The 17,664-nt window shown below is 45.9% G+C and overlaps 2 protein-coding genes across 4 annotated transcripts in view; one reads left to right on the top strand and one right to left on the bottom strand.

The window, feature by feature from the left end:
- Positions 1-17,664, bottom strand: part of LOC123758295 (probable basic-leucine zipper transcription factor I) — an 82,550-nt gene that overhangs the window by 33,022 nt on the left and 31,864 nt on the right. Inside the window, exon 1 of one of the 2 annotated variants that reach the window (XM_045742500.2) lies at positions 13,579-13,850. The exons of the other annotated variant lie outside the window; for it this stretch is intronic. The gene's annotated coding sequence lies outside the window, so the exon portion shown is untranslated. Of the gene's footprint in view, positions 1-13,578; positions 13,851-17,664 lie in introns of those variants that run through there. 2 annotated transcript variants of the gene reach the window in all.
- The window catches only part of LOC123758293 (uncharacterized), a 59,970-nt gene continuing 42,424 nt past the window's right edge, over positions 119-17,664 (top strand). Inside the window, exons 1-2 of one of the 2 annotated variants that reach the window (XM_045742498.2) lie at positions 119-732; positions 10,527-10,566. In XM_045742498.2, the coding sequence (XP_045598454.2) occupies positions 10,540-10,566 (27 nt within the window). In that variant the 5' untranslated portion in view covers positions 119-732; positions 10,527-10,539. The remainder of the gene's footprint in view (positions 733-10,526; positions 10,567-17,664) is intronic. The other variant, XM_045742499.2, reaches the window with a different exon arrangement.

Raw genomic sequence — 17,664 nt, 5'->3', positions numbered from 1 at the left:
GGATGAACTAAGGGTGGAGAGTATTTGGCATGAAGGTGGAGGAGCGGGTGGTGAGGGTGGTAATTGGGTGAGGGTGAAGGGTGAGCGGGGGAGGAGTTGGCACCACAGGGAGCTAAGAGTTGGCACGGAAGGTGGGGCGGGGCGGAGTTCCCACAGTCGGTGTGTTGGAGAGGTGGTGCAGTGCTGCTCTTGGTGCAGTGCCATTCCTGGTGCAGTGCCGCCCCTGGTGCAGTGCCGCCCCTGGTGCAGTGCCGCCCCTGGTGCAGTGCCGCCCCTGGTGCAGTGCCGCCCCCTGGTGCAGTGCCTCCATTGTTTGAGTGCGTACCTATCTGCAGCGTCGTCAGGGTGAAAGCATCAGCAGTTGTCATAAAGCCGTTGGAGAGCCGCCTCGTGACCCCAGTAGTGACCTCAAGGGCCAGGGTGTGACCCCCAGGTGACGTGACCCTATCTGGCGGGCGCCGGCTGCCACATTCTTCCACACCTGACATTCTCAGCCACACTTGCCACAATCTTCAAACTCACCAACTGGGTCATAGCTCCGCCGTGAGGTCAAGGGGCAAAACACAAACTAGAAGGTGGGCAGAGTCACCGGAAGTCACCAGGGGGGTCAGGGCAGCAAGGGGTCAGACGAGCGAGGGCGTGACCCCAGGATGATGGTGTGGTAGTGGTGGTGGTGGTGGAGAGTGACCTCGTCCGACTCCTGCAAGGATCCTCTAGTCTTCAGTCGCCACAGTAAGTGTATACATCTGTATACATTCTACTAAATGTATTCCGCCCGTGTACATCCCCCTCCCCCCCCCCCGGGGGATTAAACAAGTGTAAACACCGCCAGTTTACTGCACGTGTACGTGTGTGTACTTCCCTAGTGTCCTTTATGAGTTTACATTTAGCTACTCAGAACGAAATGTCCATGTAGCACGGGCTATGGCGAGCCCCGTAAATTTCACTACTATACATCCATATCTATATAAGAGAATGTGTCTATTCGAGGTAGGAGGCCAGGCGGCCAACGCACAACTTTGCAGGGTGACTGGTCTTTGGCCGGGGATGGCCAATAGCGGGTTGGGGGTCGACCCCTAAGTGCCACCCCCCATTGTACGTAATGAAAAATGATACCACTTTCCAAGCACGCTAAATACCAGGGTCTTCCCTCACTAACATTTAGCATGTTAAATTCTACGTGTTGATTAAATGTTAGTTTGTTTTACGTAGTTTATTTATTGATGAAGACAGTGTTTAGTGAAGATGGTTACAGTTCAGGTACGTTTATTGAGACAGTATGATACATCTCAAAAGGATAGAGTAACTTAAGTTACTCTGACTTAAGTTACTAGAATAACTTAAGTTACTCTATATCAGGCTATTTTTACCCTCCTCCTCATGGTTACAGTAATGAAAGTAAGTTGTAAATGGTAGGGTAAATGGTAGGGTAAATGGTAGGGTAAATGGTAGGGTAAATGGTAGGGTAAATGGTAGGGTAAATGCTTCCTTCATGACCCAGCAGAAAAAAGAGTAATAATTATTAATTAATTATATTGTTATTATAATAATAATATAATTAATTATTACAATAGTAATAATTATCAATTAATGATATTATTATTATAATAATTATAATAATAATTGTTGTAATTAATAATTATCACTCTTCCTTCTGCTGGGTCATGAAGGAAGTCGGCCTCGGGTGAAAGAGGGCTGTGATGCTCACTTGAACCCGTAGGTGCGGGGCCGGGTCGTCCACCTCCTGGGGCTCGTGCGGCCCCCCCAGGCTCTGCTTCAGGAGGCTGGGGCCCTCCATACCCTTGCTGGGGTGGTTCTTCTCCGGCCCCGACCACGGCGGTCTCCGGGTTGGGAGTCACTGTGTCTTCCTTTACCAACTTCGAGGTCAACTCCGGAGCTGGAGCCCCTGGGGGCAGTTCGTTGTTGCCTTCAACCTCGATCTGACAGTTCCTGCGACGGCGCTGGAACCAATCGTATTGGCGCTTGCCTTTCCATTGGAAAATTTCGGTGCCGTGGAGAGGGTGGACCTGCTGCATGGGTGACAGCTTCTCCCCCCGTATCAACCTACCCTGCCTTTGCGCCCTGGAGAGCAAAGACCGACAAACAGAGCGCAACTCCACAGTCTCCTGATGGATGCCTACACATGCAAATGGTTCGGAGGTGGAGAAGGGTAGGTGGGGAAGGTGAAGGAGGGTAAAGTATGGGACGAGCGGCCTCGAGGGGAACACGGTGGCTGCTGTCGGTGAACCTTACCTTAAGGTTATCTTGACATGATTTCGGGGCTTAGCGTCCCCGCGGCCCGGTCGTCGACCAGACCTCCTCGTTGCTGGACTGGTCAACTAGGCTCTTGGACGCTGCTGCTCGCAGCTTGACGTAGGAGTCATAGCCTGGTTGATCAGGTATCCTTTGGAGGTGTTTATCCTGTTCTCTCTTGAACACTGTGAGGGGTCGGCCAGTTATGCCCCTTATGTGTAGTGGAAGCGTGTTGAACAGTCTCGGGCCTCTGATGTTGATAGTTCTCTCTTGAACACTGTGAGGGGTCGGCCAGTTATGTCCCTTATGTGTAGTGGAAGCGTGTTGAACAGTCTCGGGCCTCTGATGTTGATAGTTCTCTCTTGAACACTGTGAGGGGTCGGCCAGTTATGTCCCTTATGTGTAGTGGAAGCGTGTTGAACAGTCTCGGGCCTCTGATGTTGATAGAGTTCTCTCTCAGAGTACCTGTTGCACCTCTGCTTTTCAACGGGGATATTCTGCACATCCTGCCATGCCTCCTGGTCTCATGTGATGTTATTTCTGTGTGCAGGTTTGGGACCAGACCCTCTACTATTTTCCACGTAAATTATTATGTATCTCTCCCGCCTGCGCTCAAGAGAATACAAATTTAGGCTCTTTAGTCGGTCCCAATAGTTTAGATGTTTTACTGAGTGGATTCTAGCAGTAAAGGATCTCTGCACGCTCTCCAGGTCAGCAATTTCTCCAGCTTTGAAAGGGGCTGTCATTGTGCAGCAGTACTCCACTCTAGAGAGCACTAGCGTCTTGAAGAGTATCATCATCGGTGTAGCATCTCTGGTGTGAAAGGTTCTTGTTATCCAACCTGTCACATTTTTCTTGTAGTTGTGACGGCTACTTTATTGTGTTCTTTAAATGTAAGGTTTTCCGACGTTATTTATTTGATTGTTGCCGCCGAAGGCATCTATTTTATTGTGCACCCCATACTCATCATGTGAGCGGTAGCGCAAAAACTATTACCGAGGGCACAAAAGGTCTTTATCAGACCTCATCTTAAATGGTAATTACATTAACAATTATATCTATCCTTCACACCTTATAATCACAATGTCAGCAAGTTACAGAGAATGTTCTATTTCGAGAGCTATATATTTACAGAAAGTCATTATACAATAATGGCAGGTCTTATCGCTAATACATAATTGTTTGAGCAATGGAGATGTTACAGAGTCACAGGGTAGCCTGTACGTGCTCCTATGACGGAATCTTCACTCACAGGATGCGTAATTCTACCCAAAAAAACAAGCCCTTCGGGGGCAAAATTTAATTTAAACCCACTCCGTGTGGCTGCCACCGTTGCCAGAGAAAAGTGGCATCCTTGTCTCAGTGGTGGAACCAAAGGGGCAGCACCTCGGCCCCCTGACAAAGTGGAGACGCGTGTTTACACAAGGTAAACATGTAATAAGGGGAGGCAGCACCCCTGGTGACACCTGTCAATAACAGTCACGGCCCAGGGTGTCACGCCCCGTCACTGTTATGACCCCAGGGTGTCACGCCCCGTCACTGTTATGACCCCAGGGTGTCACGCCCCGTCACTGTTATGACCCCAGGGTGTCACGCCCCGTCACTGTCATGACCCCAGGGTGTCACGCCCCGTCACTATCATGACCCCAGGGTGTCACGCCCCGTCACTGTTATGACCCCAGGGTGTCACTCCCCGTCACTGTCATGACCCCAGGGTGTCACGCCCCGTCACTGTCATGACCCCAGGGTGTCACGCCCCGTCACTGTTATGACCCCAGGGTGTCACGCCCCGTTACGCCAGACCTCAAACAAGGTCAAATGTGTCTTTAAGTACACAAAGAAGTCACGATAACGTGATATCTTCGAGCAACTGCACCACCCTCACCAGAGTGTTTGGTGGAGAATAATACGTATTTATATATGTGAACAAACTTTTTAAATATTAATAATATTAATATTCGTTAAAATTGACGAACGCGTCTGGAAGTTGGGATAGCGGGCGCTGCTTTAACGAACCTGGCATCACAACACGTTGTAAATACTTGCCAACAGAACCTAACCACCTAATCTAACCTACGCCTCAATATGTATAATATGGTAATATATAATAATATTAATTTCTATTTGATTAAATTACTATTTTGAGTGAATGGCATGTCGAGGAATGGGGTCGGCCGTTGGATGGAATGAACTTAGCCTGAAGAAGAAGGGTTGCTGTAAATGCTTGAACCACGTACTTTAAATACAAATAACTGCCAGTAGAAGCTAAGGACCTAACGTAACCTACGTCAAACTATACACTGAACTCTAATACACATTAATATGAATTTATATACGAGAATAAACCCATTTTAATACACAATACATTCAAATTCATAAATGCATCTTGGGGTCGGCTGCCGTTTGAACGAGCCTAGCCTAAGGACATGCTAGGTGTTATAGACATCCAGGAATGCACACCTACACACCGCACAGTCAATTCACAACTCTTCACACAACTCTAGCGCGCTATACAACTCTCCACAGATCAGCATCAGTCCATAATCCTTCACAACTCTCCACAACCCCACACAAGCGCAACTCTCCAATAAGCTACACAACCTTTCACAACTAACTTAGAGTTGTAGAACCCTTCACACACCTCTCCGGAGCGGTTTACAACCCCACTAACCCTCCCTGTTCTTCACAACTCTTCACAACCTTCACATCACGATGAAGAGGGCACTAGATCCCATGTGTGGGGCGGGTGGCGGGGTGTATATATAGATGGGTCGCTCTCTCCTTGTTTCTCCTGTCTCCCTGCATCCTTCCCTGTGTCCGCCCACCCACCCGCTGTGTCCGCCCACCTCCCACCCACCCGCTGTGTCCGCCCACCACCCACCCACCCGCTGTGTCCGCCCACCCACCCGCTGTGTCCGCCCACCACCCACCCACCCGCTGTGTCCGCCCACCCACCCGCTGTGTCCGCCCACCTCCCACCCACCCGCTGTGTCCGCCCACCACCCACCCACCCGCTGTGTCCGCCCACCCACCCGCTGTGTCCGCCCACCTCCCACCCACCCGCTGTGTCCGCCCACCACCCACCCACCCGCTGTGTCCGCCCACCCACCCGCTGTGTCCGCCCACCCACCCGCTGTGTCCGCCCACCTCCCACCCACCCACCCGCTGTGTCCGCCCACCTCCCACCCACCCACCCGCTGTGTCCGCCCACCCACCCACCCGCTGTGTCTGCCCACCACCCACCCACCCGCTGTGTCCGGCCACCCACCCGCTGTGTCCCACCTCCCACCCACCCACCCGCTGTGTCCGCCCACCATACACCCACCCACTGTGTGGTCGGCGTCACCATAAGTACTTACCATGAGGTTAGAGAAATAAACCAGAACATTTACGGAATAAACCAGGGTGGACAACCCTTGGCACTCGTGCCGAACTTGGCACGCAAAGTACTATTTTTTCTGGCACGCGAAACCCAAGAATCACCTTAAAAAAATAATTCAACAAATAAATATCCAACTTCTTCGTCGAGTTGTATATATATTTTAACTTAAAATACAATATTATTAAGTAGAGCGATAAGAAACTTATCGTAACACTAAGATATAACTCCAAGCAAGAAACAAACACTTAAGAAGTGCTTGAGTAATGATAAGTGATAAGAAAATGAAACAAGAAGGCTTATATTGTAGTAGCTAGGCTTATAATCTTAATTGTGGTTGCTAGGCTTATACTCTTAATTGTAGTTGCTAGGCTTATACTCTTAATTGTGGTTGCTAGGCTTATACTCTTAATTGTAGTTGCTAGGCTTATACTCTTAATTGTGGTTACTAGGTTAATACTCTTAATTGTAGTTACTAGGTTAATACTCTTAATTGTAGTTGCTAGGCTTATACTCTTAATTGTGGTTACTAGGTTAATACTCTTAATTGTAGTTACTAGGTTAATACTCTTAATTGTAGTTGCTAGGCTTATACTCTTAATTGTAACGAGAATAAGAATTAGTAAAACGCGTGTCTAATTTTCTTTCCTATTTTTGTACTTTAGCCAAGTAAAACAATGATGAAATTGGGTACAGTAATGTATTAAGAAACATTATGGCTAATTGATCTCATGTAAAAGAATCAGAATTATTGTTTACTCTTTCGCTGATGTTAAAAATTGCTACTTTAAATTATGTGGTTTTATATGGCAGTGAGAATTACACTTAAAGGCTGACCAAAAATATCCACGCTATCAACAGGGTTGAATGACCGTTAAGTAAAAAATCCGTCACTAGATTTTGCATTCATTCAATCTTACATTAAATGACTTAAAATAATCACTCTTAGAATATTCTTTGATTTTTCAGCTGTAATATGATCATTTGAAAGGTTCTCACATTACTTAAAAGACACATAAAAATAATAATAATAATAATAATAATAATAATAATAATAATAATAATAATAATAATAATAATAATAATGTCCCCAAAAATTTCGGTTGGCAGGCGGGAATTTGGCGATTTTGGCGAGCACAGTTTAAAGGTTGTCCAGGCCTGGCCTAGGCTGTGTGAGCCTACTGACCCACCGGCGGCCTAGTCAAGCCCACTGGCCTAGTACCACCTCCCAAACTCTGTTACGCTGCACTCTTTATTTTACCCGTTGAAATACATACAAGAAAGATAATGCAGGAGGGACCTTTGACAAGCCGCCGGCCTTTTGTTTTCTAAGCCACCAGAGATGGTGCCCCTCAGGTAAATTCAAATCAATTCAGAATGTCAGTTGATTGAGAAAACGATAAAGCAATTAAATTATCGTCCACACTTCCGTGGAAAAATACATTCCATTCAGCTGGGGTCAACCTGCTCTCGCACAAGACAGTACATATATCACGTATTGCTTATAGTCAATATTTGGCATATTAATAAGTACATATATGGTATATTCCAAGTTATATTTTGTTTTTCCAGGTAGAAACTCTTCATACTGACTCACTATACACCAGTTTTAATATTTGATTTTTTTCAGTTTTATTAAAAATAGAGATTTTATACAAAATTTTGACAATATCCTGAGTTACTTTACAATTTATTTAAATATTTTAGTTTTGTTTTATTATTTTTATAAAACTGTAATATCAATATAGGTATACGTTAAGTACTAATTGTAATTAAGAAGCAATAAGATGCTTATCTTAACATACTAAGAAGGTTAGGTTAGGTTAGGTCGGTGTTTTCTATTCAGCTTTTCAAGGAAAACTCAAATATTCACAATAAATTAGTATGTCACATATGCACTTATTAATAAGCCAAATATTGACTATAAGCCAGTGCGAGAACGGGTTGCTGGGGTCTAGGGGACTCGAACTGGGGACTCAATAGCTCGATCGATAGAGCTTCGGCCTCACACGCGCGTGGGGCCCGAGGTTCGAGTCTCCTAGAGTGAATGGAATAAGGTAATTGGTTAATGCCGCGGAGAGCAGCACTACTGAGGGCGTGGTCCAGTCTGGGTGACGTGACGGCGGGGCGGCGACCTTGTACACTGTGGCTCCCTAAATAACGGAACCATCTTTCCCCCAATTGAAATTGAAATAAGTTTATTGAGGTAAAATACACACAAAGGGATGAGGTAACTCAAGCTATTCTCACCCCGTTCAGCACAACGTGTTAATACATACATAGACACACATCACAAACAATAAATATATTACCGAACATTCTGAGAGATAAACGTATACATTTATTTCCTCCTTTACACAAGTAATGCTGGCAATTGTTCACTCAAGGTCAGCGGTCACCTATTGTACTGACCACCTCATATGCCAGACAAGCCTCGCCTATCATATGATCTTCAAATTTAATACTATTGTATGTTCCATTTTATCCTCGTTATTTAATAAGTATATATGAAATATTTTTATTATTATTATTATTATTATTATTATTATTATTATTAGTATTATTATTATTATATGTTCAAGAATAAATCATTACTTAGTACAAAAAACTTATTTTATTTCACATATTCTCGTCTAAAGTCAGATTAATTTCAATAAGCGGTTGTTTATACTTGGGATTGTTTAAAATATACCCACCCGAAGCCTGTTGGCAAGTGTTTAACCTTGATGAAGAAGCCATGAGTTGTAAATCCACCAGCCAATTATAGAACCCCCCCCCCCCCCACACACACACACAGCCGGCGGCCGAGCGGACAGCACGCTGGGCACGTGATCCTGTGGTCCCGGGTTCGATCCCGGGCTACGGTGAGAAACAATGGGCAGAGTTTCTTTCACTCTATGCCCCTGTTACCTAGCAGTAAATAGGTATCTGGGAGTTAGTCAGCAGTCACGGGCTGCTTCCTGGGGTGTGTGTGTGTGTGTGTGTGTGTGGTGTGGAGGAAAAAAGGTAGTTAGTAACAGTTGAGAGGCGGGCCGAAAGAACAGAGCTCAACCCCCGCACGCACAACTAGGTGAACACATTGGGACACTCACAAGTCCCACGGGTTCTCCGTTAGTACATGACCGTCACCAGCAAAATGCTTTGAGAATAGTTAAAGAGAGCTTGTTAGGACCGAGGGATGGAAGCAGCAAAGTGAAGCATGTGTGCGAATTCAGAGACAGATTAGCTAGATGACTCGTGAACAAGTAGTGGAGAATATAAAGTCTGGACCATCAAGGAGAACAAGCAAGATAGGCTACGAGAGTTCCGGCCACTGATGAGGTGCTACTTATAAGTTTTTTTCGCCTCTGGCTGAAAGGGAAAGTTGATCGTGCTCGCTTGTGTGTGGTGTTTGTAGTATAGGCGTTACCGACAGAGAGACATGATCTGGTTCCTGACTCAGATGAAAACCGAAGGAGGCAGGAGAAAAACGAGAGAAATATGGCTTGCGTGTTAACAGCGCCACTATAAATCTGGCTCTAATTTCTGACATTCTCTGTGCAGCAGTATTCAGTTAACCTTCGCAGTCTCCTCCTCACCTCTGCCTTTCTCTTCGTATTCCAATTGTCTCTCCCTATACGTGGTGGTGGTGGTGGTGGTGCCAGACACACCCACATCCTTGACCAGTACCTGCCCCTCCGCCACCCTGGCGCGCCACCAGGGTGTCTCACAGCGCCCTGTTGGACCACAGTCACGGAGGTGTTATAAAGGCTCTTATTTCCTTCAGGCGGCACGGGAGACATCTCCCGTCACGCAGGGTGCAGTCGCACCTCCACAGATCTCCAGTATCAGCTCTTGTTACTGGTAATGGCTCAAAAGGGCCACCACTTACGGGCTATTCATGCCCGTGCCACCTTTTGGGTGGCTTAATCTTCATCAATCAATCTTCAGGCCGTGAGTGTGGCTCCCATCTGCCCGTCCTCACCACACACAAATTACATTGATCAATTGTGCCCAGTTCAATCACCTGTTATTGCTACTATTACTATCACTATTATCATATTATAATTAAACTATTTTATTAGGATATATACAAAAATTTAAAGTGTTTATTTCGTAAAGAGGAGATAAGACAGTTTTCTTTTTGTGCTTCATAATATGCGGGTTCCAGGCCGGTGCTGCATATTCTAATATTTATATTATGTTAGCAGTTTAGGTTTTAAAATGTCGTACAAATGTTTGCTAGTTCCCACATGCAGCTGATGTTACCCTGTTTGTGTGTGCCTCAGATAACGTTGGAATTATATCCATTCCCATGTCTTTTTCTCTTTGTGATCCCAGTTGTTGCTTCCCTCTTGAGCCAACAGAAGGTATCTTCGCTATTTCTTCCTTCTTCATCTTCGTTACTTTACACTTGTTTGGGTTTAATTCTAACAGTCACATGTCTGCCCACTGATGGAGTTAAATAAGGTTTCAATATAATTATCTGAAATTATCATCGGTTATTATATTCCTCATTGTGTGAAAAGAAAACGAGTGACGCTGCCCACTGAACGCGCCTTTCGGGGCAAAATTGAAATGTAAACAAATTGATGTCACTCCCTCGGGTGGGAAGGTCATGCACTTGGATTAGGAAGACCAATGGTCGTAGGACCAAAGTTTTGGGATCACACACTTGTCCCAACCCTCCAGTCCCACACCTCCTCAGAGAGGTGTGGGAGAGAACCGAGACCCTTTGTTTTTTGTCCATCAGGTTCTCCATCACCCAGTTTAGTGTTTTTCCAGCTTCTTCCCCATCCCTTCTTCCCTTCCTCTCCATCCCTTCTTCCCTTCCTCCCCACCCTGCCCTTCCCTTCACCCCAACACAAGGTGAGGTAAGCCTCCACAATCACTGCTCTAACAAAGTGTCTTATAGTTTCAGGACGATAATGCCGCAGAGACCTCGTCGAAGACAAGTCAGTATGGTGTGTGGTGTGTACCTGTGTACTGTGGTGTGTAGTGTGTGGTGTGGTGTGTAGTGTGTGGTGTGGACCTGTGTAGTGTGGTGTGTAGTCTATCTGTGATAGACTCTGTGGTATGTAAATGTCTACATTTCTTCTTTAGTTGCAAGTTTTGCAGCTTCGTCTGCAATGTCATTTCCTATTATTCCCACATGACTTGGCATGGACCTGTGTAGTGTGGTGTGTAGTGTGTGGTGTACCTGTGTAGTGTGGTGTGTAGTCCACCTGTGTACTGTGGTGTGTAGTGGACCTGTGTACTGTGGTGTGTAGTGTGGTGTGTAGTGTGTGGTGTGGTGTGTAATGTGTGGTGTGGTGTGTAGTGTGTGGTGTGTAGTGTGTGGTGTGTAGTGTGGTGTGTAGTGTGTGCTGTGTAGTGTGGTGTGTAGTGTGTGGTGTGTAGTGGACCTGTGTAGTGTGTGGTGTGTAGTGGACCTGTGTAGTGTGGTGTGTAGTGGACCTGTGTACTGTGGTGTGTAGTGTGTGGTTAACCTGTGTAGTGTGGTGTGTAGTGGACCTGTGTAGTGTGGTGGACCTGTATAGATGATGTATAGTGCGTCTGGTAGACCTGCACAGGTGCAAAATCTGCCCACTATACACACACCTGTGTATAGTGTGTGTGATAGACCTGTACTGGTGGTGTAGTGTGTATGGTACAATGTATTCTACATAGAAGTACAGTGTATAACAACAATAACAATATTATGTATGGATATACATAGTGATAATGAGTAGTTATATATATACAAGGATGAGTGCATGACATTAATATGTGACATACTCTCTAATCGCTGCCCTCTACCGTGTTATATAGGCCGCTGCCATCTACTGTGTTGTTTCCTGGGCATATCCAAACATTTAACACTACGCCCTTAAGTGTGTGCCTGCCCTCTCAACCAATTGGCCGCATTTCTTTACGTTGTCGCAACAACATTACAAATGTAACCTATTAAGAACAGTAACTGCTCATAAATATTCACGTTTTCTATGGACCAGACTCGACAGTCCGAACACTCAGGTCTGATAGGAAAGAAATTACTGACTCCCAACGACCTGACAGCACTAGTATCAAAAGCTATGATTTGTTCAGCTCTGAAGCCTATGTTTATGGGCAGCACAAAACGTGGACCAGACTGTGCGACACAGTGGTTGCCAGGATCAGGTTGGGTTACCGTTACCTGTGGCAGGTGGCTGCAGGTGACGGATCTCCCAATCCTGAGCACTCCAGGTGCAAACTCTGTGAGCAGGAACTGCGGCATGATCTCCCACACTACATTACCGAATGCCCAGTTATTAGACTTTTCAGACCAGTTGGCATGAGGTACCTGGAGCTTTACAATTACTTTATTCACTCTCGTATTCTTGAAGATATCCTCAGTGTACCCTAAATTTGCCAGTGCAGGCTACTGAACATATGGCCCTGTATGACTAACCATCCTGCGAGATGGGGACTTTTAGTATCACTGCTGCCTTATTCAATCTTGTGTTGATGATATCCTCATAATGAACCTAGAGTCTGTCAGTGCAGACTACTGATCATATGCCTCTGTTTGACTAACCATCCTGTGTGATGGGGATTTTTTAGCATCACGGAGCTAACTTTTTGACACACACTGTACTCCCCTTCATATAGCCTAGGGCAGCTGCACAAATGCAGATGTACCTAATATATTAATAAAAAAAAGTTATGCTCAAAGATCGGTAACGTAACAAAACCTGGTGAACCGGATGACTTACTATATCTTACCCACAATGCACTAGACGTTAATGAACAACAGATAATAATAATAATAATAAATATATATTATATATATAAAGATTTTAAGTCCGCCAGCAGTTGTGCCTCTGAAATAGTTTCTCACATTCTCAAAAAGCAGTTCAAGGTAGACGCCTGAGGAACTGAACAAGGACTCCAGTATAAACATCTCAAACTCCTAAAATATATTTACATTTTAAATTAGAATTTTGAGAACTTATGTTCTCAGCTTACGTAAATACTTATCAGCACCTCTTTTTGATCTAAGACGCTGGGAGACATGTTTAACATTATAAGGGAAAAACGTGGTTCAATTGCATTATTAAAAGGTGACAACTTGATTAATCTGAATGTGATCCATGCTTCAGCGAGTGAGTAAGGAATTAAATATGAATGGCTAAGTAAATAATTAAGTTTCTGGTGAGCGAGTAAGCGATTAAGAGTGACTAAGCTAGTGAGTAAGAGATTAAGAGAGTGACTAAGCTAGTGAGTAAGCGAGTGAGTGACTAAGCTAGTGAGTAAGAGATTAAGAGAGTGACTAAGCTAGTGAGTAAGCGAGTGAGTGACTAAGCTAGTGAGTAAGAGATTAAGAGAGTGACTAAGCTAGTGAGTAAGCGAGTGAGTGACTAAGCTAGTGAGTAAGAGATTAAGAGAGTGACTAAGCTAGTGAGTAAGCGAGTGAGTGACTAAGCTAGTGAGTAAGAGATTCAGAGAGTGACTAAGCTAGTGAGTAAGCGAGTGAGAGTGACTAAGCTAGTGAGTAAGAGATTAAGAGAGTGACTAAGCTAGTGAGTAAGCGAGTGAGAGAGTGAGAGTGTGAAAGAGTGAGAGTGTGAGAGAGTGAGAGTGACTAAACTAGTGTGAGTGAGAGTGAGGGCCAGCATGGGGGAGGGGGGGCACCTCCCACAGAGAGAGTGACTGGTCTAGCCGCTCTACACATAACAGTAACAAGGGGGGACGGATGTCTGCAAGTTATCGTACATCATTACCTCTCGCTCCACCTGCTCTTTCGTGATAGCAATATTGCAAGACAACATGGAGGTGCAGGAGGCAAGGTACACCACGGGGGGGGCAGGAGGCAGGAAACACCATGGAGGTGCAAGAGGAGAACACAAGTGTGATCCTAGGGAACACTTCCATATTAAATGTCAGAGTCACAGCCTTGAAGATTTCTGTCGCCCGCGGGTAAATTGTCGTTTACTCCCGGCACTTACCTCATATGACCATAATGACTAAAGCCTCAGATTACGGGCTATTCATGCCCGTGCCACCTCCTGGTTGGCTTAATCTTTATCAATCAAATCCTCAGAGAACACCTCAGAGTCTCCAATAGTTAAGTGGAGGTAATCAGTGAGGGCGGGTGTGGCAGGCGGTGAGAAATGACGTTCCGTGTCAACTGTCAATCTTGTATGCAAGTTCCGTCAGTCGGTTGTCATCCATGCCAGCTCTGTTATCCCTCCCCCTCATCCTGTGACGTCATCTGACCACGTCACTGGCCTCAGCTGTTCGCCAACGTGAACAGATTTAAGAGTTTGTGTTATCAGCAATGCCATCGGGGACGACTTTAGGTCAATATGTGGTTATTTACATATATCTTTACACACCTACATGTGCTTGCAGGACGAGCAGTCGACCTTGCCGTTCTGTCACCAGCCGCGTATTGAAATTGAGAATATAATTAACCTTAATAACCCCAGGATTCAACAAGCAGTTACACAAGTACTTACGAACCTGTGCATCTTTTCTCACTCTTCGGCGAATTTATCTACATTTATCGAATTTATACATTTATCAAATATATTCAATAGTTTACCAGCATCCAAACTTCCCAGTAACATGTTGTTATTGTTATGAACAGCTCCTGGGAGCGTCTGAGCTCATAAACAGTTTAATATATGTAAACAAAGCCGCCAAAGTTTGAGAAAAATGTGCAGGTTCGTCGTACTTGTGTAACTGCTTGATGACTCCGCTCCTGGCAACATACGAACCCAACCAACCCACCTAACCTGTCCAGTCTGGTGTATAGAGATCGTCAAATTTATGAGCAATTACTTTCCTTATTAAATTACAGTTGTAACGTTGCTGCGGCAACGTACAAAATATGGCCTATTAGTTGAGAGGGCAGGTACACACAACTAAGACAGTAATGTTAAATGTTTGGATATGCTCAGGAAACATTCAGTGTGGCAGGCTTCCACATTAGGCTGCACACTGGATGAAATACTTGGATATAAAGTTAATCGCGAAGCCCGGAAAGGTGAAACGCCAAGCCTAATCTCGAAACGAGTGACGCCAGTCACTGGAAACTAATATGCCTCGCGGCAAAGAAACACAGACAGGCAGATGATTGGGGAGCCCCAGGAGTGCCTCAGGGTGACCAGCACCGGCCCCGCCCCCCACAGAGGACACCGGGTAGCAAAACCAAAAACTCGAACCCCGCAACTAAAATGTAAAAGTCATCCAGTGCCCTTCGGCAGAGCAGAAGCCAGCCACCCACCACGGCTGAGGGCACACCAGGAGCCTACCACGACCCACCAACCCCCGGCACCTCTCGGCCAAGCCGGCGCCGGACACCGTCACCCCGTCGGGAGAACCAGCCAGGACACGTCAAACAAACAAAAATCTATCAACAATCCCGTGACCCAAGGCGACACGTGCGCCAGGCGTCGTACAACCGGACCGTCGAATAGGGATGCCTAACGGCAGTAGCAAATCCAAATCGTAAAACAAAACGTGATCCAGCGGCTCCCAGGCGGAGGAGGCGTCCAGACGTCCGCTTGACGTCAAGGTTGAACCAGGAGTCCGGTGGGTGGGTGTTGTCCCCGTGGCTCAGTGCCCCCCTGCCCTTCCTCCTCTTGTACTGTGGCCCCTGCGTTGGTTAAGCTTAATCACGGCCTTCATCGCTCTATAGCCGGGTTAGTGTCACAAGTTGATCAAGTCCTTACTCTGCAGGTCACGTCTAGGGGCGAGCAGTTATCTCTCTCGTGTTTTGCTCCAGTATTGGTGGGTTCGTCTCCCCTCTGGCATTATCCGCAGCCATACTGGCACGGGTCCCCGTCTCTTATGTTTACTACCATATCTTGCCTTTATTCTTCATACTTCCACTTGGCCTACTTTCTCTTTTCCATTCTCTCACCGTCCCAGCCCGTCCTCTTAAGGTTACCCAACGTCAAGAAACTGTCGTACTAAAAGTGCCCATATCCTAACCTACCAGAGGACTCAAAATAGAAAACGGGACATTATGGCAATTTCGTGAGCCGCTTCTATTTTCTAGTACGACAATTTTCAGGCCTTAGGTACGGTACACGTCAAAATACGACGTTCTATTAGCAGGATGGGTTCCACCATTACTGACACTTCTGGTATTCGAATCCTTTCAAGTCACTCTTTTCACTTTTTATCCAAAACTGGACTTTCTACAATATACAAAAAATACAACAACAGTTGTTGGAGTCTTGATAAAGTGTGTGGGCGTGCAGGGGTTGGGGGCATATTATGACCCTCGACCTTCCCTACATGTGACGCTGGTGGCGTCCCTGTGGTGTGCCCTGTCACCCTCACTATCTTCTATTACATGTGTCTACCTTTCACCACCTCACCAGTTAGTGTGGCTCGCCCTTCATGTCAGATAGGTCGCCAGTGGACCCATTTAAAGTGTCATAGTCAACAGACACTGGTGTTAAATGTGCGTTGTTTTCCCTTGTGTGTACCAGGATGTGCGTGCGTGTGTGTGTGTGCGCGTGTGTGTGTAGATAGATATACAACAATTCTTAACAGTAATCTGATAAATCGTTGACAATAAGACTATAATTAAATATCACTCTTGCAGTCGGCCAACACTGTCGGCCCGCCGTAGCCTCGTGACGAACCCTCCTCCCAGCCTCATGCGATTTTGTGAAGTAAATCCGAGTTTTTGGTTGTTATATTTATCACTCAGAACTCGTGATGGCTCAACCGCCCCATTTCCTGCCACCTCCTGGCACAGCCACACCCGGACGGAGACCACTCACGACACTACACACACACAAGTCACATTATCATCACATATCAACGAGAGAAATTTTCCAATGATTTTTCTCAGTGATGACATTACTTTTATTGTTTTTATTGCGTACACGGAGCTTATATTATAACTCCAGGATGTATGTTTACTGTTACATGCACACACGCAGTATTTTTTTCTACCACAGACGTGGCCAGACATTTACAATGCTAACCAACATATACACATTTTCTTCTGTCCTCCATGGGACAGGATTTAAGATCGGTTTGATCAAAGATTAAAGCATTAGGTGAAAGGAAACGTGCCCAACCATTTCTGTCCCCGCCCGGGAGTCCTTTTTTGCAAGTCGAGAACGAACCCAACTTACTACAGAGACGGTATTGAGCATCAGTCCGCTACGGGCTCGCCATAGCCCGTGCTGCTCGGAACGTGTTGTTCCGGGAAGCTGGACCTGAAACAACAACAACGCTATTGGGCAAGGAGGGGGGGGGGGGGGGGTTGTGGTGATGGGGGGGGGGGCTGCACCTGCAGCAGTAGGGGGGGGGCGGGTGTTCATTCACAGGATGAGTGACGCTGGCCAACAAACTACCCCTCCCTTCCCCCCCCCCCCCCAGGAGCAAAATTAACAAAATTAACTGGTAGTGCAAATTGCCGCCGCTGACGCAGTATGGCGCCTTGGGGCCAGATTCACGAAGCTGTTACGCAAACACTTACGAACCTTCTGTACATCTTTTCTCAATCTTTGTAGGCTTCGTTTACAATTATTAAACAGTTAATGAGCTCCGAAGCACCAGGAGGCTGTTTATAACAATAACAACAGTTGATTGGCAAGTTTTCATGCTTGTAAACTGCTTAATAAATGTAACCAAAGCCGTCACAGATTGAGGAAAGACGTACAGGTTCATAAGTACTTGCGCAACTGCTTCGTGAATCGTCGCTCGGGTGTCCGCCTGGACCTTAGGGGTGCGTATCTATAACCGTTCACGGTGTGTGATTGATTGACTGATAAAGATTAAGCCACCCAAGAGGTGGCACGGGCATGAATAGCCCGTGACGGTGTGTGAAGGGAAGTGAGGTTTATATGGCCTCATATAACCTCAGCCCGGCCTCCTAAAAATAACAGTGCCCACAGTAACTGTTCGAGGGAAGTGTTAATATAGTGATGGACCAGAAAGTTGATGTTTTGTATTATTGAATTTGGCCAAAATTGGTCCTAACCTAACCTTTTCTAGCATGCCTAAGCCTAGTACACGCTATCCTAGGCCTAATATATGTGATAAACAAAGCCTATGAATGT

This window comes from Procambarus clarkii, chromosome 11 (assembly GCF_040958095.1).
Source record: "Procambarus clarkii isolate CNS0578487 chromosome 11, FALCON_Pclarkii_2.0, whole genome shotgun sequence".
Taxonomy (NCBI): Eukaryota; Metazoa; Arthropoda; class Malacostraca; order Decapoda; family Cambaridae; genus Procambarus; species Procambarus clarkii.
The sequence above is the reverse complement of the archived record's forward strand: the minus strand, read 5'-3'. Positions and strand labels throughout refer to the sequence as shown.